General features: G+C 35.3%; 1 protein-coding gene across 1 annotated transcript in view; it reads left to right on the top strand.

Annotated features, from left to right (window-relative positions):
- GRK4 (G protein-coupled receptor kinase 4) overlaps positions 1 to 22285 on the top strand; it is a 28233-nt gene extending 5948 nt beyond the window's left edge. Inside the window, exons 4-15 of the mRNA XM_009579588.1 lie at positions 667 to 767; positions 2135 to 2227; positions 3621 to 3684; positions 4450 to 4590; positions 7340 to 7530; positions 13027 to 13064; positions 15616 to 15705; positions 16265 to 16473; positions 17295 to 17432; positions 18073 to 18210; positions 20397 to 20519; positions 22068 to 22285. Of these exons, the coding sequence (XP_009577883.1) occupies positions 667 to 767; positions 2135 to 2227; positions 3621 to 3684; positions 4450 to 4590; positions 7340 to 7530; positions 13027 to 13064; positions 15616 to 15705; positions 16265 to 16473; positions 17295 to 17432; positions 18073 to 18210; positions 20397 to 20519; positions 22068 to 22121 (1380 nt within the window). The 3' untranslated portion in view covers positions 22122 to 22285. The remainder of the gene's footprint in view (positions 1 to 666; positions 768 to 2134; positions 2228 to 3620; positions 3685 to 4449; positions 4591 to 7339; positions 7531 to 13026; positions 13065 to 15615; positions 15706 to 16264; positions 16474 to 17294; positions 17433 to 18072; positions 18211 to 20396; positions 20520 to 22067) is intronic.
- The last annotated feature ends 677 nt before the right edge of the window (positions 22286 to 22962 follow it).

Raw genomic sequence — 22962 nt, 5'->3', positions numbered from 1 at the left:
CTTTTGCATATATTAGATCTCACCGATTGATTTTTAAGAGTCTGTTCTTTGGTATCTGATAGAGGCTTTTCAGTGGATATATAATTAGACGTTTGCTTTCTATGAATAGATGCTCCTTCTGCTTCTCTTACTTTGATCATCTTGAGAAGGCTTTACTCCAAATGAAAGTCTTGCAGATGCCTTAAAAGCAGATAGACTCCAAGTTTGCCACATCTCTTCTCATAGTTTCTTTGGGACTACCATAAGTCACATGCAGTTTTTGCAAAAAAACCAGATTTCTTTGGGCTGGTTTGAAATAGTTTCCCAAATTGTGTGTGTGTTTCTTTCCCCTTCCTTCCATCCTGTCAAACCAAATAGATAACTTGCTTTTGTGGTGGTAGACTTATGGAAAGAAAAAGAAATTTGGCTTATTGCCAAGTTTGTTTCCCTGGATACTGAAATCGTAAATAACTGTAATAGCTTTCAATGCATTTTTCTGTAATAGCAAACAAATAAAAATTTTGCCTAAATATGACTTTCTTGGTTTTCTCTTTAGCCAAACCATTCCTTTCCTTTTTCTGTATTAGCAGATTTCATTTCACTTTGTATACGGAACTTTTACTCGTTCTATTGATTTACAAAATTGCTTTCATTGTTGCCCCTTTTTTTTTTTTTAATTGCGTAAAGTCTGCAGCACATTTGCCAGAAATACCTCAGGAAACAGTAAATGAATGTAAAGCAAGACTGGAAAAGAACCCTTCTAAGGATCTTTTTATGGACTGTACTAGGTAAGTTAAAAATGCATAGTGCTAAGTTGGAGTATCACAAGAGAAATTCATGTGTTTCTGAGAGAAATGAAAGGTGAAGCTATTACACCCAAGAGTATTTGGTTGCTGAGCATAGGTAAGAAATTTGGAACACATTTATTAAAGGACTAGGTTTCCTTCAGATGTGATGTAGATGTCTGACTTTTGCAGAGCTTTTTGTTTAATGCTATTTTTCCATAAAATCACACTATTATCTGCTACCAAGTATTCTTTAAGTTAGAATAATATTTCACTTTATTATATTGTTGCCTTTACAGTGACTCCTCTTCCATGATGAAGGTACTTAGAAAAATATGAAGTTATAAACTAGAGCCTGAAAGGTTTCTGAACAATGTTACACAATTTATGGTTCTTGAAAACAGGTTGAACTGAGGTCAACAGTTATATTGCATTAAGATGGCTATTTAGAGGATCGATTGTGATAGTTAACACAAACAAATGCAACGTGGTTTTGTTCTGAAGTCATGAAGTGATATTTCACACAGCAGCAGCAGGGAAGGCTTTTCTTGGAGGGACAGTACATGTTTACCAGTGTTGCATGTCTTTCTAAAGCCTTTATGTTTCTAATATTACTGGTTCTTCAAGGCATGCTTGATCATGTCTGAAGGATTACAACACATTTTGTCACTGCTTGGGTCATCTCCCTGGCAACAAAAATAAGGATACTTTATAACAACCTGAGATTATAAGATTGAAAGGGATGTGTGAGAACACCTAGTAAAACATGTCTCAAATGGAGGATCTGTCATGTAGGTCATCCCCTTTCCTCTGTCCAATAAATATCTGAATACAGTTTGAATGACTTGTTTTCCTTCCTCCCCTCTCTCTCCCCCCACCTTGGTGTTTAATTTACGGGGAATGATAAGGTACCTGGTGTTCAGGTTTGGATATGGCATTTAGTATTTCAATTTGAAATTCTAGAATAAAATTTTACTTACCAGTCTCCAAAGAATGTATGAAAACTTGTAGATACTTTCCTGCAAATATCTTTCAGAGGCCATATTCGTGGGGTCATACATGTATTGCATAGTTGCTGAGAGGCTGATGTTTTAGGTGGGGTTGAAGACACTTAATGAGAATGCAGAGGTCAAACTTCCTAGTTACTGTAAGTAACAGTAGTTTGGCATTCACTTGTGTTTTGACAGGAACAGTTTTCTGTGACAGGCACTCACTTTGTGAGACATCTAGGTTAAAACCAAGAGCACAGTGACAATGTTTTTCTGCCTACAGCTTCACTGATATGTTTAAGTATATTTTAATAAATTGATAGCACCTCCTGCTTCATCAGTTTTTTCAGTATAAGACTGATTTTATTTTCTTGTTGCTAGAATTGTCCATGAATACCTAAGCAGAAGACCTTTTGAAGCTTACCAAGAGAGTGTGTATTTTTCCCGTTTTTTACAGTGGAAATGGCTGGAAAAGTAAGTTTATTTATAATGTTTGCATTATAATTTTGCTTTGCTTTGTGGCCAATTCTTCTTGTTATGCTAGAAATGCTATAGAGCCCTAGTAAATGACACTGCCTGTCTAAGAAAGTATGATCTGGAAGACAAGATGTAAAGGATGATGTTGGTGGGACAGCAAGACAGCTAATACTCCAACAGAAATATCTGTCCAGGAGTCTTTAAGTGGTAAATTTGTATTAGGTAAATGCAAATTTATTATCATATGGATGTATATTTGGCTGTCAAGTGTGCAGTGGGAAACCAATCTTTCTTGGGAATGCTATCATCCTTTAGTTTCAAACTTGGTCTAATTAGTGGTTAATAAGCAGATTAATCTAGTTTTATAACTCACTGGGTGATTGAGTAACTAATCAGTTTTTCAGGGTGGTACAGACATAGATCTAGCAATTACAAGTCAGCGAGATTTGTATATGTCAGAATCTAGTTTGGGCTTTTAAATCAATACTAAATGAGTGTCCAAACTTTTTCAGAAGGCTGAAATTGGTACAAATTGATTCTAATTCAGCACTGCTGGGTATCATGATGACATACTCAAACATTAAGGTGTCTGAGCATTAATTTTATGGTAAATTCCAATTATCCAGTGTCCTTGTTTGCCTGAATTAGTAGCAAAAGCCAGGAAGAGAATTAGGGAAGTTACTCAATTAAACCAAATTCTCTACCAAATGAACCTCCATTTGTTGTCCTGAGAACAAAGCTGCATTAACAATGAATGCTCTTTTAAAACAAAACAAAAAACCCCCAGCTCACCACCATGAAATAGCCCTGCTCTGATACATGTTTAGGAGTGTTTTAGCATAGAATTGCTGACAACTTTACTGCCTCCAGTTATTTGTTCCTCTTCCACTACATCAATATCTTAACAATTGGGCTCTTGAACTGCAGTTGCATACCACAACTCTTTCTTTTTTGAAACAGCAAAGCAAAATCAGAAATGGTTTACCTTTTAAATGCTGTATTGTAAGTGTGATCTCTTTGAAACGCAGCCTACATGTCAATATACTGCAGCTAAGGGAGACAACTGGAGGTGATAAATTGACTGTTGATGAGAACAGATAAGGCTCTAACCATAAACAGCACAGGCCCTAATTGATCAGCTTTTCTTCCTGCTATTGTGAATGTCTGATGACCACACGAGGGAGCCAATGTTTCTAATCAGAGCACCCCTTTCATTTGAAATTCAGCTTACTACAATACTGTCCTCATGAGGTCAAGGCAACCGTTGTTCAGTAAGATGTCACAGAACAGGAAGGAGAAAATTAACACAGACCTTCATTTTCGGGGGGGGGGAGGGGATTACTAACTCCTGTAATTCCTGTTGCAGTAATTGTTTCTTTCTGTTAATCAGGCAACCAGTAACCAAACACACATTTAGGCATTACCGAGTACTAGGCAAAGGTGGATTTGGAGAGGTGAGTACGGAAGTATCTTTCTGCAAGGCAATCCTTGAGAATTAAAAAAAAGGTTAATACAGAGGAGGAGCAGTTTTTTTAACTCTTGACTCTAACAATCTACATTTGACACATCACCTGGCAAATGGTCATCAATTCAAACCATTTTCTTTTAATGTGTTAGTTTCAGTATTGTAGGTCATGCACAAAGATGCAGAAAACTTCCACTGACTACAAGAGTTGCTTCTGTTTAGAAATTTCATTTGGCAATGAGAATGTAGTTTCTACTTAACAATTATGTAGAATATTCATGAACCTGATAGGAAAATCTATAGATTTTATTCATTCTGTTTATAATTCATTGGGTTTATTTCGCCCCTACATGCTTTAACCAGAGCCCTATTGAAGGGGAAGGAGGGTTACCAAATTATCATTATCTTTCTCCCACTTGATTACGGTGTGGATGTTTGTCCTCTGTCCTGCTTGCCTAGACATATACTGTTACCACAGTCAGGTGTTTCACCAACACAAGATCCACAGTTTTACTGAACTATTCAACCCCAACAAAAATGGGTTTGCTCCTGTAAAATCACTTTTTCTACTTCTGTAACAGCTTTTGTGACCCTTCATAGTTGTTTCATGGGTGAAAGCTCTGTATTGATGCTTATAGGCCTTCATTGTCTGAGAGCATTCAAGAGTGTGAAAAAAGAAAATAAAATTTTATCTTCTTTATAAAAAATTCTAAAAAACCCCTAGCATCTCTGACACACCTTCCTTCTTTTTTAGGTGTGTGCCTGTCAAGTACGGGCAACAGGAAAAATGTATGCTTGTAAAAAGCTAGAAAAAAAGAGAATAAAGAAGAGGAAAGGAGAATCAATGGCTCTAAATGAAAAAAGAATTCTAGAAAAAGTGAATAGTAGATTTGTAGTAAGTATCTACTTCTGATTTTATTCTCAGAAGTTTGTCTTGCTTTGTTTGCTTCATTTCAGTCTCTTCCAGGACCTTGTGGGCACAAGACATTTTTTAATTGATTTAGAGAATGCATGACTGCTGAGATAAATGATTGATATAATAATGTATGATTGTGTGATTGTGAGTAGTTTTGTGCAGAGGGCTTTTTTATCCAATATTGAATTGGTTTTAGTCTGCCAGCTTTATTTCTCACTTAAAACCAAAACATTAGGTTGTGTTTCAGCATGCTGATGCCACAGAATCGTTGTCCTCTGTTTAAAGGTAAATAGATTATCCTGTATTACTCAGACTTGAATAATCACTTAAATTCTATTTCTGCTGCAGCCTATGACTGAGTATGTTTTCCTATGTTTAATAAAGAGGATATTCCATATACTTTATTCCATCCTATTTTTTCTTTCTCTCTCTTCTCTGTCTCTTCTTCCAATGCATTGCTTTGTTTTCTTCTCTTACCTCCTTCTTCCCTCCCATACACCTATTTTCGTATAATATATGCTGATTTCTAATTTCATTTTTGGAGGTCATTCATAAATGCACTTACAAAGGGGTGATTTCATGAGAGTCTGCCATTTAATTGCCATTAGAAGTTGCATATCCTGCATTTCTGTGACTTTCAATAGTAGAGTTTTTATATCCTTAGGTATTTTCATAGCATTCGTTACTGTATTGCTTATACATTTCAAGATAAACATGAAATTTGACTAGTATTTCGATTCAGGTTAGTTATATTGCTTTGCTGTGTATTAAGGCTTAAAAAGGTATCTTGGATGTGAAACAATTAACATAACTTTGAAACAGAAATTCCGTAGAATGAATGTTTTAATACTTTAACCTGATGCTATCACGTAAATTATGCTCTGTTAGTAGCTCTAATTGCTAAGCAGTGAAATAACTTAGAATGATCAAAGATATACCAGGTAAACTTTCCCCCAGGTAACGTTTATTTTTTCATTGAATTGTTGTCATTTAAATGTCAATTTTAAATGCATTTTGCTTTGTTTTTAAATCCATTTACTGATAAATTTTGTATTGCTGTTCAGAGAGGATTTTAAAGTACCTGTGTTAGAGGGTAGTGAAATTTATTTATAAACAAATATATATATATGTATAAAATATGTATGTATGTATTTTCTGATAAGCTTTATGTATTAAAAAAACCCTGTAGAATACTGCCAGCTAAAAGAAAAATTAAGAACCTGCTGGCGAGATACGTTAATGTATTTTAAATTATTATAAGTAATGTTTTCATATAAATATGCTAATGTTATCTTCTCACAAGGCTCATGGGCTTGAATTGAAATTGAATCCAGAAATTACCTGAATTGATCCAGAAATTACTAGTTGTAGAGATATGCGAGATAAGAGTGAAACGTCTTTTTTTTTTAGTAATACTCTTTCAAGATATATAAATATTATAAATCAATCATTGATCAAAGTTGAATTTGAAATCACTTTATAGGATTGAGCATAAGTTATTTTCCTCTTGCTATCCAATGTTTTTTTGATGCAGCAGATTGGATCTAGATCTAGGATCTGCACTAATACTGAGTTGGAAGTGGGTAGATAATTTGTCATGCCTGTGCCACAAGTGAAGTCATTAGTAGCTGGACAGGTCAGTTTAAAACCACCAAATAGGAACCCTTCCCCTGAAGAGCTGATTTGTATATTTATTTCATTTTATTATTTAGTATTGGATTTATGCTTCTGAAGGAATAGTTTGGACTTATTACTGAGTTATGGCCTTTATGTACTTGTACTGCGTTTAAAAATACATTTATTGAGTCAATCAAATCCTACTGATTTTTACCTAACTTATACTTAGCTTACATTAGGTAAGTATGTTTAAATCCCATTGCTTTCAGTACAAGTTAGTTAATCTCTGTAGGTAATTTTGAAGATCCTGCCAGATGATCATCAGCATAGCATAGCTTTTTCTGTTGAAACTGAGTTTGTAACTTAAACAACGTATGTTAAATTTTGCAGTATATTACATCGTTTTAAAATTGTTTTTCTTTAAATTCACTTTAAAGTCTACTTTAAAACTTTAAATGCCCTTTAAAAACATTCACCTAAAACCTGAAGAAAAAAAAAATACGGTGTTCTTCCTTTCCTATCAGCACCTCATTCCAAATACAGTGAGAAGAAAGGCTATAAAGAGCTATACTAAGTCTTTACTGTTGGCAAGTTCTGAGCCAGGGAAATACGCAGTTATTTGGGGAGGCAGGAAGGGGGGAGGAATAGAAACTACACATTTGATCTTAAATAACTGTTTTAGTTTCTCTAATGTAGGGCAACTTTGAGTCTTGTAGAAGTTGAGGAAGATGGTTTGACAATGCATAATTCCTGAGGTATTAATAAAACAAGGTATATGCACATGTTATCTTTACAAAGAGTAATATAGATAACGTGCAGCTGAGCGGCATCATCAATAAATCTATTGTCTGGATGGAGGTCTATGGTATCTAAACAGATATGTCACTAAACTTTTGTACGGTGATGTAGGGTTTGTGTATGCATGCAAATTAGTCTGAATTCCTTTGTGTCTTCAAGTACTGGACAGGAGCGATTCTCTACTTGGCTGTTTTGTTCTTTTTTGTTTTAAAAAAGGATTCATATGTTGCTTGTATTGGAAAAAAAGAGTTGAGAATTGTATTGGGGTTTATGAATGAATAATGGTTGTCTTTTCCCCCTGCCCCATTTTTAGGTTAGTTTATCCTATACATATGAGACGAAAGATGCCCTGTGTTTAGTATTAACCATAATGAATGGAGGGGATTTGAAGTTTCACATATATAACATGGGAAATCCTGGCTTTGATGAAGAAAGAGCTATTTTCTATGCTGCAGAACTGTGCTGTGGTCTGGAGGATTTGCAGAAGGAGAGAATTGTTTACAGGTGAGTGTCATCCACAGTCACTCACACCTCGAATTTTCCATGTCTGTTCAGTATTGAATGTATTAATTGTTTTCTACTAAAACAAGTTTATACTTCAACTTCATAGTAAAAGAAGCAAAAAAATTGTTTAGTTGTCCTTTTCATGGCATGTCCTTCAGTATTACTGTTCTTATTTGTCTTCTTACTGTTAATTTAGGTCTAGATACTTGCTATGTTGTAAAACATTATAAAGTTCATTCAAGGTTTGTTTCTAAAATGATAGTAAATTATGATTTACAAAGCAAATTCATTAGTAATTCAAATAAATAAATAAGTTTTAAGAACATGGGATTGTATTCCTGCCCACTCTAAAGTAGAAGCTTCACAGAAGGCTATAGAAGTCCCTTGCTGCATTGCTTGTTACACCCAAGAGGGTAAAAAGTCAGTTACAATCCATATTGCCCTCTTTCTTCTGTTTTTATTTCAGGTTCCTCCAATAAACACTTTATTGCTTTTGAATTAATGAAACTGTCAGAAGCCCCATGCATTGTAATTGAGATTGTATGATCTTACTTTTTTTTTCTGTCTCTGTACATGTATCATTTAACCCCTAGCATGCATTAATATTACAGAACAAGCGAAACAAACTTAGCTGTGGAACAAGAACACTTTCTTTATCTTTCTGGTGTGTAACACCAAGTACCACTTGTTTTCAAAGAAGATTTAAAGGATAATCCTGCATAACTTTAATATAATGAGTCTTAGTCTTTTCCCTCCCCGATATAGAAGACTAACAGCAGAAAGTGGCAGAACCACAGAGTAAATCAGGCTTATTGTATGTGGTTCCCTAAAGAATTTGGCCAATCTTGCAATATTACACAGTGTGTTTTGGCATGCATGTAGGAGGGAAGCAAGGATGAATGGTTTTGCTCATCATTCTCCTCATATGGATCAGCTACAAGTAGGTCATTTCACATTGCCCAAGTGAAAACAAAACTGATTGTTTAAAACACAAAACAACAACCAAAAAACCCCAAATAAAATAAAAACAACAAAAAAACCCCACAGTCCTTGTGTTTAAGCCCAACTTGTTAGCTATTTGCCTACAAGATGACCTTCAAACACATACGTCAAATCCTAGCATTCTCTCTCTGTAATTCCAGATCTTGGAGTGGTTGTGGTTTCTTCTGCAGCAGTCTTGGTGTCTAGATCTCTGCCCTGTTTTGTGCTATTACATAATCAGTTTCCAACTATTAAGACTTTGCATGGCCTTAAATTTATGAGCAAGGAAAAAAGTAGTTTCACAACCAACTCTGAGTAAAATTGCCTCTTAATTAAAAGAATGGGAAATATTTTTAGTCCTCTGTTCATAACAAAATGAAGGACCAAGAGACCTGTACATGTGTTAGTAACTGAATAATTTGTATGCTTGAAGGAAAAAGGAGGGCTTAAATTTAATCATAATACCTGAAGGCATTATTTAAACAATTCAGTATAGTACATACTAAGGGAGTTCCTGCCCAGTATGTAAACAGATGAAAAGAGACTCTAATTATACCGTGTCAGCTCAACTATGCTTGAGTACTAAAACTAGAAAATGTTTGGATAATGTTACGCTCTCTGTAGAATCACTTTCAGCCCTGCGCTTTTTAGTATCGAATGACCAACTTTTTGTAAAACAAAGTCTTGTTTCTTCTCTTTTGCTAATGCTAGTTTTTTTCCTGATGGTCTTGATTTGTTTTTCCATATGTATTTCTGTTTGTACCATGCATTTAGGAGCGTAGTTGTAAATTTTACAGTTTTAAAGTCAAGACGCCAAAAAGGTGGTCATGGCAGTCTTCAGAATATCACCAATTACAGTGATATGTTACATGATCAAAATTCTCTATCAGGCATCTTAATAAAAATGCATTTAAGCAGCAATACAGTGATTATATATGATTAGTGAAACAGAAAGCTTGGGAAAATTTGCCATAATCATTTTATTCTCACCAAAGAAGTTACGCTGGCAATCTCCAGTCTTAATGTTGTTGTGGGGGGGAGAACACAATGAAGCACATTTTCATTGATTCAATGATTTATTTTTCTGAATTATGGTAAATAATATTTTTCATTCTCCAGGGCAAGAAAATACAGATGGAATGTTTTTCTTATTTTGCTGTCATTTTGAAAGCATTTAATACTAGTAGGACCACTGCATTTGTTAAATTGGGGCTAGTTCTTTTTCTTGTTGCCATATCTCAAGATCAATTACTGCATTTGTTTTCCAGCTTTGAAAGAGGAGTTTTAAACCCTCTTTTTAGACAAAGAGCTTAAACTGTTAAAGCGGACTTTAACTCTGTAACATACTGTTATAAAATACTTTCTTAAGAATGTGTTTTTGTGGCTATCCATCTGTATATTCACAGTAAAGTGTACTGTGGAGGCAGTGGAAGAAATTCAGAACTTCTGAAAATAGAAATCCTCGGTGCAGACGCGTGTCAGCTGATAGCAGTAAAATCAGTTCATCTTGTCAGTTTGTTCAGTTCTAAAATGGCAGTTTTAATGTAAGTTAGTCATGTTAAAATTTATAATAAATTTATTATATTTGGGATGGGACGCCATCAGTAGCAAAATGCCTCATAAAGTGGAAAAACTAGGCCTAACTTTCCTCTCCGTTAACACCAATTTGTGTTGTGTGTTTCATGTGTCTTTATACCAGTTATGATTGAATTTCAAGCAGTGGCATTAGTGCTGTCTGTAGGACCCTGGAGTCAGTTGTGCCATTTTGTTAGTGGCGTTCCCACTGGATTAAAAGAACAGGTGCAGAGCTGGAAGGAGGGCCTCGCACTGCCCTGTGATAGCGATTGAGCCAGTTTGCTTGTTCAATGGGAGCTTGTGAAACTATCTGTAACTTGCCATATGTTGCTGACATTAGAAAAATAAGCAAACAGACAGGAACAGGCAGTAGTGGAGCTACTCATCCATCTGCTACATAAGAAGTCTGATAATACTTAGAGCAAAGTCGGGATTTGCATAATACAGAGTGGGGAACAAGTGCCTGCTTTCCAAAAGGGACTTAATTGCTGGAGTTTTCCTGCAGGAGTTACCTGACTTCTCAAGGATGGTAGTGTTTTTTATCAGATAAGCTGCTTGGATACCTACATTTTCCTCACAAACTCACGTAGGTGCCCATAGCGCCACTGAATGTGCCTGGCAGGTGAAAGATCAGGCTCAAAGACCTGTTGAAGCTATAGTGGATAAACCAAGTAGCTCTTTGCCTGCCTCATGCCTATGCTTAGAGTAAACATCTTTACAGTGAAATCCCCTGAAGGATTTTTATCCAGAAATTTTCTCTGTACGAAGGCTGGTGTAAGCTATAGCAAAAATAGACCAGTGCTTGTTTAGTCCAATTTAAAATAAATATATAGTTTTTATCTAACTCTTTTTAATAAACCTATTAGTTTTGTGAGCTTTGCAGTCCTCCAACCTTTCTCTGCTTCATAAGGGAAAACTGCTGCCTCTGTTGCTAGAATTGCATTGCTAGATCTCATTCTGAGCTTGGTTTTCAGTTCAAGTAGCCTCTTATCCAGTGCAGGACTAGCATCTGTGTATTCTAGCAGAAACTGTGACTTTGGCCTCTGTCATGGTGGAGGAAGGGAAGAGGGAGAAGGCTGATACTCCAAAGCTAGCATCTCAGACCTATAATTTTTAGCTGAGTGCTTCCAAAAGCTAACTTCTTTGCAAACAGCAGGCCTAGAAACTAATAGCATAAGGAACTGGCATTTTGGCTAGAAACAAGTTTTACTATTGACCGACCGAAATCATGTCAGAACAGAATTAGCTTCTATTAAGCAGCAGATGTTGCTAGGAAGTATTAAGTTATGCTTTTAATCAGCCTACTTGGAGATGGAACTCTTTAAACTTGTTTACTTGAGTTAACCTGAGCATATATTAACCTGAGCATATATGCTTTAAAGTAGATGTGTTTCTACCTAAACTTTGAGCTGAATTTTCTTTTTCTTTTTTGGTACTTGTGTGGGGTTTTTTTTTTTATTTTTTTACTTTGATCTCTCCTGATTTCTCTGTATTGTAATCTCATATCTAAAGTCAAATGATTAACATTATGGGGACTGTCTAGACTTAAAAGTATTAGGAGTAAAGTGTCTTGCTGACTTCTTTATACAGTTAATCTCATGAAATAATGAAACTTTAACCTGAATACACATACTTCAGAGCATCAATTTATCAATATTTGGGGGAAAAAAGCACACAGATTTCTTGGTGAACAAATGCGTGTGTATATTTCTCTCATTTGGAATGTAAATTCTAGAGTTGTTCTTCCTAAAATTGCTTATTCAATCTTTTCTGCTCGTATATGAATAACTGTTACTGTCACAACTGTACATATACGCATGTATGGACATACTGTTTTGAATAATCTATTCCATTAATAACTGAATCTTTAGTCAACTACTGATTTTTGCTTGTCTATTTCTGGCCTTACGGTATTTATGGTGGAATCAATCTAAGAGACTGTATTGCAGTCCACATACTTTCTGATGCATATCACAATTATATATAAAATACATATTGTATGTTTTATACATATATTCTATGCATATATATATAGTATATATATAAAAATATTATGTTCTCAGTAGAATCTGCTAGAGGATAAATCCTAGAGGTAACCTCTGAACAGCTTCTGATTCAGCTTAAGTGACTCCCCAGATTTCCCTTGGGCGAGGGGGGGAAATCCAAAGATCCCATTGAGTTTCTTCTTTTGTTCTTAAAGTAAAAATATACAAGAAGATGCCTATAAAATGCAGAATTGCAACACTGAATTAATTGCCCTTTTTGTTATTCCCTGAGTCTTGCTAGCATTTAACAGCTAAAAAATGTTTCAAGTGAAACTTTGATGTTTACAGAAAAGTAGTAGAGACTCTTAGAAAGTCGATTGCAAAGAATCCTAACTAGATACAAGTGTCTAGTAAGCTTTAGAAGCTGCATGTCCAAATTGAAGGCATGGAGTTTGAATGGATGATATTAAGCCTATGCTTAATCTTGGGAATATTACTCTTTGTTGATACTCTGACACCCTGGTATGGAATATAGCAAGGGGTCAGCATCAAACTGCAACAAGCACTGATGTGTTTTACCGTTGCGGAGTTGTATGGCTGATACTCTCAGGAGAAATTTCTTTCAGTTTTGAGCACAAATTTGGGTGTAACTTGGTGGGTTTTCATATCAGGATTTTAGTGTTGTGTAAAGGAAGTTTCTCATATCTGAAATATTAATTGCTGTTGTTAATATAAATGGATTAGAGACTTGGGAAAAAAGGGATCTCAAGAGTTTTATGGTTAAGCTATTTGTATTATAAGTCCTCAACTTCACAACTTTTTTTGTATATAGGTGGAAACTGGAAAAATCTATTTAATCAGAACCAAGAAGTCTTATGTTGCCTCAGTTGCACTTGATGATGGCTAATAATTTTGCATTTGTATAATTCACACTTCTATTCTGTTTAATTTGTAGAGACTTGAAGCCTGAGAATATACTCCTTGATGACTGTGGTAAGTAAATATTAAAATTAATTTTGAAATCGGGAATTACAAATCTAATTAATACTGTCCAGAAATCAAAGGGATTTCTTCATAATAAAAGGGACCTGACTGACAAATGTTAACTTTAATTAGTAAAGAAAAAACTGCCCTTTCATTTTAGAAAGTAGGGGAAAATACTGGGGTTTTGGGGAATGACGATCACAATGTTTGAAGGGTCAATTTCCCACCTTAAAATGGCTACTTGTCCTCTTTTGCTCCTCCTTTTCCCCCCCTGCCCTTTGATTTAAGATGGCTAAAACTTTTATATGGATTTGTTCTCTTTTTGTCTTTTCTTTGACTATGGAAACATGATTTGTTAGATGTGGGGCCAGAATTTTAAGTAGTAAACTATAATTAAGCAATAAAGAAGAAAATAAATCTGAAGCATCTCTGTTTGTTTCAACATTTCAACTAAAACAGGTCTGATGGTCACTGATGCATATATGGCTGGAAGAAATCAAGGAAGTACAAACAATATGAAGAAGTGTTTGTAGTTTTTGTTTTTCAAAAGCCAAATTAATTTTCTTTAATGACTTCGTATGAAATTTATCAGAATCTTTTGAATTCACTGTAGAACGTGTGCAGCAATTACTTTATTCTAAGAATATTACCAGTTTGTTCTTGTAATTGCTGAGTATTTTAGTTAAGGAAAAACTGTTTTTGAAGTCATTAGCACAATCTTTTTTTTTAAAGTCTGCATGTTCGGACTGATAAATTTCAAAAAAGGTGATCCCTGGGAGAAGTCACTTTCCAATAGCTAAAGGTTTGCTAGACATCAAATGCATTCTTTAATTTTTCTCTCCAGCAATGTCTTGCAAAAGCTGAAGGCTGCTTTGAGGAAAAATGTGGCCTTGCAGGACTCCACTAGAATGCCTTCTCTCTGCCAGGAATATTCTGATCTTGTTCCAGAGAGCAGAGGCGACTAATTAGAAAATCGCTTCAGGAGCTCAGATCCTGCATTTGAAAAGGGGTTCATCAGATGTCAGGGAATAGAAGAGCATCTGAATGTATTTAAAATAGCATTTGCTGCTCAAAAGCATTTAGTTATTTCCAACCAGTATGTAGAGTGGCACTTGACTTTCTCCACTCTTCTCCCCACCCCTGGATTATCGATCACATGTAAATAAGAAATTAATATGCTTTTAACTAACATTGATGCTGTAGAGCTTTTTGCATGACAGAGAATATATGCACAAAGGACCCTTGGGCATTGGAACGGGCTACCCAGAGAGGTGATGCAGTGTCCACTCTTGGAGGCTTTCTAGACAAGAATTTAAAAAGCCTTCAACACTTTGGGCTGACTGCTTAGAAGGTTGTACTAGAGACCTTCTGAAGTCCCTTCCAGCCTGAATTATTCTGTGACTGTGATGTTTCTGTAAACGACAGCATCCCTATCCTTATATCCAGTATTAGAAATAAGTGTGGGTTTTGTTTTGGTTTGTTTTTTTCCCCCTGAATTTTTCTACTACAGATGATTGACAATTTTCTGTTTTAAAATTGAGTTGAAAATGTAATTGTCCTTTCTTCTGTCTAGCCTTTTATATTCTTATTAAGAAAGTATGTTATGTATTTTTACATTAGAATCATGTCAATACAATTCTTGCCTTGAATTGTCTTGAATCGTTTGCTGTTGAGTCTGTCCAGCAAAGAACTACATCTGTCCATGGGAATGTAAGAAAGGGTGGGATGAACTTATTCCCACTGCCCTTCTTGGACTGTTTCCACATTTCAGCAGTGTTGTTCATGATAAATCATAGTCTTCCACCAGACTACTTCTACATTAATACTAGTGTAAATGCCACGCATAATAGGAAAGGTAGTCAACTTGAGAAGTTTGGTTATAAAGTGAAACAGAAGCTGAAGTTATCTACATTAGACTGATTCATGAGAAGGGGAAATCCTAATATTTAACTAATATGTTCCAATACAAATAATTCTAAGTAGATTATGGCTAGGCTACTTTTCTTTTGGGGTGGGAGTGGGGATAGCAATTCCAGTTACTTGTGCTTAGCATTATTAGGGTACTTTGTTAGAGGAAAACCTGATGTCTCAGTACAGGCTACAGTTTTCTCATATTTGGAATAAATGGAGTAAATTCTGATGTTTTGTTAGGAAGTCAGAAAGCTAAGTGTTTGTGGCGGGAATATGGAACGGAAAAAGACAGGTGTCTGATGCGTAGATACAGAATTTAAAATGAGCAGTTGTCATTTCTATTCGTCCTAGAGTAGCAGCCTATGCCAAAGCTAGGAATTAGAGTACTTAACAGCAAATTTTTCTGTATGATCTTCAGGAAATCAATTAGATCTGTGCTTCTCTTCCTTTACGTATTTAAGGGAGGGTTGAATAATGATAAATCACTCCTTTCTAGTTAAGTTAAATAACATTAGTGCTATGAGTATATGAATGTTTTGATGTTTTGGGGTGGCTTTTTTGATGAGGTATGCTACAGAAATTTTTTGTTTTAAAAGTGGTGATATTTTATTATTTGCTGACTGTGTATAACTTATTTTAACATAAATAGGACATATCAGAATTTCAGATCTTGGATTAGCTGTGCAGATTCCAGAAGGAGAAACGGTCCGAGGACGCGTTGGAACTGTTGGTTACATGGGTATGTAAAGTATCCTTTGCTAGTATCCTTTGTTATGTTTTACCAGAAAATTTGCTTCTGTGAATGTATGAATGACTTGTCCAAAGAACTATATTAGGTCTGGATTAGTTACTAGACATCTTATGGGAAGAAAGGTTATGCGGTGGTAGATGTTAGTAGTCAATTATAAGCCTACTGATAAACTTGAAAACTTAACTCTGGAAATTCTAGCTTTAGGTAGAACTTTAAGAAAGCACCTAATTTTTTTCTGAGGTTCAAAGAGGTTTAGGGTCACAGGTAAGCAGATTAATTCCTATGACAACACATTTCTTTCCATGCTTTGGAAAAACTTCATTCTTAGTTTGTAAACAATTCTGATCTTAAGTGTTAAAGAACTTAAGTGCTTCTCTTGGATATAAACAGAGTCCTTGCTGTAGAAATTAATGTTTTTTCAAAGTACAGAGAAGTTATGCAAAGATCTCTGCACCGAGCCAAAAGAGTGCCTGAGAATTTTTTTCAATATTTAATTAGTTAATTTAAAGTGAATTGTCATGGGGGTTTCTTTGTTTTTGTTTTGTAGCTCCAGAAGTGCTCAAAAATGAAAAGTATACATTCAGCCCGGATTGGTGGGGTCTTGGGTGCCTGATTTATGAAATGATTGAAGGACAGTCTCCATTCAGGAAGCATAAAGAAAGGGTCAAAAGGGATGAGATTGACCGGAGAGTAAAGGAAGACCAGGAAACATATTCAGACAAGTTCTCAGAGGAGGCAAAATCCATCTGCAGGATGGTGGGTGAAGAGACATAGAGGTTTGAAAATAAGATTTCTAATCCTTTTTAAGAGATGAACTACTTTATTTTAACATCCTCTATTGAAAATTTTCAAAGCTGGAGTTCTTAAATCTTTCTTTGGTTCAGATGGAAGTTTGTGATTGTCCATGAATTGTTCAATTATCAAACTTTGAGAATTCAGAACTTTTTTCAAGATGAAGGAAAGCTGCATAAATTGATTTTTCATCATGTGAATGAAAAGGCTCAGTACTCCTTGGACCACATGTAATTATAGACAGAGTACAATAGCATGCTCAACTTTGATACTGTACGGGGAGAAATGGCAAGTAGTATACTAGTTTCCTTGCCTAAAAGAGTCTGTACAAGACAACAGCTTTTTTTTACCTTGCATGTTCTTAAATTTAGTAAGAAGAACATCTATACAAAAAGCTTTAAAAGTTTTCTTTACTAGTTTATGCAAAATATGTGCATTACTTAAGCCCATTGGAAAAAAAGTAAGTCTGTATTTCCTGAAAGTAGTCTACTGCAAAGTCTGTACTGTAAAATCTATTTAGCATGGCATCAATTAAAGTATTTTCATATAACTTTGGGTATAATCTTCAGATGGTCTGCTTTCAGGGATTCTTTTGTTTACTGAAAATCTTTTTGCTCCCAGAATGTTGTAGTTTGGATTTCCAGTTCATTTTGATACCATGATAAATTTCATCTAATAAAAGGCCAAGTAACAAAATAAACTCATTCACAGACATTTGGATTTTTTTTTTTTTTTAATTGTGGGATTATATCACTGGATCAGCCTTTTTTTCCATATCTTTGCAGTTACTTGCTAAAAATCCAGGGGAACGACTGGGTTGCACTGAAGATGGAGCTGCTATTGTAAAGCAACATCCTATTTTCAAGAATATTAACTTCAAGAGGCTGGAAGCTAACATGTTAGAACCTCCGTTCTTGCCAGATGTAAGTAGGTGAGACAGATTTGATTAGTATCTAAAAAGGCAAGAAGTGTCGTAGTTCTATGTCAGCAATCATGTGAACTCCAGAGAAACCTTTAAAGTTAGTTAAATTGGCAGGAGAATGCCATTGTAGCTATTGATGGCTAGTTGTTTTGTGGCGTTTCATCTGAGATCACAAAACAATTTACAATAGTGGTATTGCTCTAGGGAGCTTTGTAGCTGATTTCTTAGCCCTTAAAAGTCTACTTCCCTAGCTCAGATGCTGAACGAATGAAGATTAACTTTGAAGAAATTACTCTGGAGTTGAAAGGAGGGTGACAGAAGATGAGTGAATTATGACAACCATTAAGAAATCCAGAGAAGTTGCATGCTGTTTCTGGTTTTGATATTTCTTTTCTGTTACTTGCAGGATGGATGGAATTGCTCAGGTGCCTTATGATAAGAGTCTTTTAAGTTTTTGCATGTCTGTTTTGTAGTATAGTGTAATTTAGTGATCAGCAATGTGAAATACAAAATTGCAGACATTTCACTCCCCCTTTGCTCATCTAGAAAAGGGAAAAAAAAACCCCAAAACCACAAAAACCCAAAAACCCCCAAAACCAAAACCTAAAACCGTAATGAAGCAATATTGTATTGTACTGCAGCCACGTGCCGTATATTGTAAAGATGTCCTGGACATAGAGCAGTTCTCAACAGTAAAAGGAGTGAACCTGGATACTACAGATGATGACTTCTATTCCAAATTTGTTACGGGTTGTGTCTCAATCCCTTGGCAAAACGAGGTATTGTATATTTCATAAAAGATTATTTTCTTTAGCACAGCAATATAGAAGATTTAATAAGGGATATAATTATAGTATTAACTTTGTGAGATGTAAAGAAGTTTCTGCTTTAGACTTCTTTGCTGAGAGACTTCAGAAAAAAATTTTTCCCAAAACGTAAACAAGTTGCTGAAAATTGAGATCTATGGTAAATTTGCATAAATAGAATCTGGCATCTTGTCATCATAGATACAAGAATAGGCTACAGAACAGAATTTAGCATCAGTATGACCACATTTTCCTTGTTCTTCTATCATGTTATTCAATATTGCTGTTCATAGGAGAGGGATAGAATGCTATTCAAAGTATTCAAAAGCAAATAGGCGCAGTGCAAGCTGTTTGTGTCATGCCTGTAATAGAGTATCCAAGTGACATACTAATACAGAACTGCAGATTCACCTTTTCTAAGGTTTCAAAACAAACAGTTCAACATCAGTTGAGTCAGACTTTCTCGTAAAGCTTTTTCATCTGCCTAGTGAGTAAGTATTCTAGTATTCTGCGTAGAATACCAGAATTTTGCTACCTCTGCGTGCAGTTCAGTCTGTATTTAGGAAATTCAAATCTTTATTATTTCAGGAAGACCACTAAGTAACAATTATTTAAAATCATAGTTCTTGTTATGAATGCCTTCCCCCTATTATAAGATAACTTTCTGAAATTAATAGTCTTGAATTCTGCTAGTGTCGTTTCTTTCCCAGTATGATTTTTTTAAATTTTATTTAAAGCTTGAACACAAAAGATGAGCAATTTCTGAACAAGTCAGAGAAAAAAGTACATTCCCTTTTGTTTCCCTTTTTGCTTTTTTTTGCATTTCATTAAGAAGGAGATTTGAAAGGTGTCATTTGACATACAAAGTCTCCACTAAGAAGCAATGAACCTTAGGCTGTTGGAGAAATAAATATTTCCTATGCTGTGTAATTCTGAACTTCATAATATGGTACAGTCATTAAGAAATGCACTGCAGCTTAATAACTCTAACCCCACATAGAGGGATAAAGTTGAAAGTCATTGTGGAATTCTGATGATGGTAATTCCTTCTCTTCGATGAATAACTGTGCAAACTTCATTTTACATTTGTGCTTATTTTTTCTTTTAATTCATGTTAGTGAGCTTTCCCTCAAATCTTTGCTCTCAGTCTCCTGACTGAGAATTCCTCCTCCCCTCCCATACTTTACCTAATGTTATAGTTTACAACAAAAGCAGATCATGTTTCTTCTTATTCCTCTTTATGCCTTCTCTCCCTCTACAAGGTATACTCATTTGGTTGCATGCCCATTATGATAGATGCATATCAGCAGCACTCGCAGATAAATGCCAACTAGATGTGGGCATTAGCCACTCTCCCCCTTTTGACCATGCCTGTTTGTTACATTTTGGCATTTACTCTTTCTGCTGTCCTTTCTGCACCCAGTAATTGTGTTTTGAATTCTCTTTTCTGTTTACACAAATAAAGATTATTTCAAAATCCCTTGTTTCTCTCCAGAGACCTGTCTTCATTACATCTTTTTTTTTTTTTTCATGAAGTATTGCCTTCTCTATCTCATTGCCTTATTTTTAATTATGGTATATTTTGTGTTTGGATAGACGGTTTCCCAAAACACCAGAATGATGTTTAAATTACTGTGGTCAGACATCAGCTGCTTCTTCCTCAAGGGTGCAATATGTCCCCTTTGTAAAAAAGTATTCCCCCTAATACTATGCAGGTACTAGTATTCTGCATAGAATAATCATTTCTCCTACTCAGTGTTATGTTTATTAATAAAGTCCAGTCCAGGGTATAGAGATATTATATTTGTTAGGCTAGACTGCTCTGAAATGAGCAGAATAGATGAAAGGAAAATCAATTTTTGGTTCTAAAAACTTCTGCTTATTGCATCATGGGCAGAAGAAATGCCTTACCAAAGCAAGGAAGCATCTGAGTACTTACCTGCATGATAGTGCTCTCATGGCTATTCCTTAGTTCGCTGGATGGACAGGAGAGTTAATGTAGACTTTGTGCCTTCCTTCATGGAGCTCTTTGAGTGGTGTAGTTTGGCTGATGAATTTGTAAGTTTTTAGGAGTACTCAGCCAAAGGAAAAAGATAATACATGGAACACGTCTGAGAGGCTTGTATGGATATTTCATTTATATTTCCTATGTTTCAAAGATGATTGAAACGGGATGCTTTGAAGATATCAATGCATATGAAACTGATGGTACTGTGTCACCAGACAGAGAGAGGTCTCCTAAACCAAAGAGAGGCTTCTTTCACAGACTTTTTAGTGGAGAGGTAAGGGTTCTTCTTTTCTTTCATAAGAAAATTACCAGTAAGACCTTAACATCCATTCCATTTTTTATATTGTTTTGTGATAGGAAAAACAAGCTGTTTGCTGAATACTGAAACTAATGAAATCTGGTTTATTATGGCTTTGCCCTGCACTGCATTTCAGAAACTGTAGCAATCCCTATAACTCCAGGAGTTTTTCCTCCCTCAGCATTCTGTCTTCCTCCAGTGTCTGCTAGCTGTTACCTGGGGAAAAGGTAGCATGTGCTGGTAACAGCTGTGCTATAGATCTTTCTTTCCTAAAGATATTAATTTGGGTCTTGCTCCTTACGTATTTTTCCAGTTTTTATAAAAACTTCTGGGGAGATGACTTCAGAGATAATTGAGGCCCCATCTGTAAAAACTTAATGATTAATGAACTCAGGAGTGAGTGTGGTGGAGTAATGCAACTCCTAGGACTTGCTCCTTTAGAAAGTTGGGCTCCCAGTGAATCATTCTAGTGTATTAAGCAAGTAAGTAAAAATATCCCCTAAATGAATGAGTGTGAAGAAGTATCACGAAACAAAGGTTAAAATATTTTAGGAAGTTTAATGCCTTTACCAAAACAACAACATAATAGATGTTTACATAGCTTCTGATAATGCACAGCCTTTTCTTACACACGTAACTTCTACTCTTTAGTAAACATTTAGAGGTATATGAATTGAGTATTTACCACCTAAAAGACACGTGGTATATTGTGCTTGCTTATAGGTCATGAGAAATAGGCTATTTATAAAGGTTTTCAGTTGAAGATGTTGTACACAATTCTGCTTGCTCAGTATGCCTGCACTTAGAGTGGAATTATCTTGACAAGCATGAGTATATTCCAGTAGAGAACACTTCTGTAGAAATTACTTTTGCTTTCAAGCAGAAATGGAATTTTAAAATCGCTAGAAGCATATTATTAAGTGGCCACAACAGGGCCATGTATTAAAATTGCATGATGATATTTTTTGTCATCAGCTGATAATTCACCTCTCTAAAATGGCACAATGCTAATGGAACGTATAATAGTACTGTCATTTTTAGTTCACCTTTTCAAATTCACTTTTCCCCCACTTACAGTAATGGAATAGAAGGAATGGTTAAGTGTACTAATAATCTCACATAGCTAAAGTTAAAGCTTGTGTCTTACTGTAGTCTTTTCAAGCTGAATCAGCAGGGTTCATGCTGTCCCAAGATATGGTTCTATGTATTGAGAAAGAGTCCTAAAAAAATTAATATGGCTTGAGAGCCTTCAGTTGGTTTTGAAGTAATAAGACTGCAGTTAATTGTCCTGTGAAGTTAAAAGAAGGAAAGGTCTTAAGGTTAAATGAAACTTTAATGACTTGAGATTTGGGGTTGGGTTGTGGTTTCCTTTGATATTCCCAAAGCATTTAGTTAGTATGGAGTAAAATGTGCTGGAAAAAATGCCACTCCCCACCCCCCCAGCCTTTCTGTGCCCCATAAAACACACAAACCAACAACAGTGTCAGTTCTTCAGCTGAATTGTCTCTTTGTCTTCTCTTGCAGGTCTGCTTTAAATCTGATTGCAGTGATGATGAGCAGGAGTCCTCCAGACTTTAAATCATTTTACTCTCATCAGAAAGGATGAGCAAACTTTAAATGTTTTATATCTCTGTAGCAAAATGTATTATATATATTTTTTATCTGAGTTCAAGGATTTTTGTACATTTGTACTTCATTTGTTTTAAGATGTATATTTTCACTAAAGCTTAATTGTACAAAAAGCAATGAATGCCATTTGAGTGAGTGTGTTTCTGTATGTATTTGATTTATCTTGATTTTTTTTTTCCAGTGGAATGAATCTAGAAATACTAAAAGGATTTTAAAGCACAGAGATAATGTCTATGGCATTGATGTAACTTGACTTTGTATGCCCTGGTAAAAGTCTTCTTGTTTGTTAGGATCTTTATTAGCAGGTTTCTTAACAGTAAAATTGCTGTACTGATAAATTTCATAATTCTGGTATTACCCGGCAGCATGGCAGTGCTATTACCTAATGTATCTTTCAAGCAACTGCTAAGGAAAAAGGAATTCAGTGCACTGTGGCCAGCTATTATGAATTGCTCTTTACTGTCTGGCTCTGTAGAATGTCTTTCTGTATTTCTGTATATAGAGAATTCTGAACATTTAGCTTAATCCTCTAACAGACTGTATTACCCCATTCTTCTCCTTTCTACCCATCTTACACATCCTCTCCATACAGTTTCTTGGCATGGACCATGCAAGTAAACCTATGCCAAAATTTTATAACTATATTTTGAGTACTTTGTTGACTTTACTAAAAGGATTTCTTTTTACCTGTGGGGACACCTTTTTATTTTTTTCTGTAAAGGAAATTGTTTACAACTCCATATAGGATGTTACAGTTTTATAATGGGTTGAAAAACAAAGTATGGGCTCT

Source organism: Fulmarus glacialis, unplaced genomic scaffold (genome assembly GCF_000690835.1).
Source record: "Fulmarus glacialis isolate BGI_N327 unplaced genomic scaffold, ASM69083v1 scaffold1546, whole genome shotgun sequence".
Classification (NCBI taxonomy): domain Eukaryota; kingdom Metazoa; phylum Chordata; class Aves; order Procellariiformes; family Procellariidae; genus Fulmarus; species Fulmarus glacialis.
This window is presented reverse-complemented; position numbering and strand designations above follow the sequence as displayed.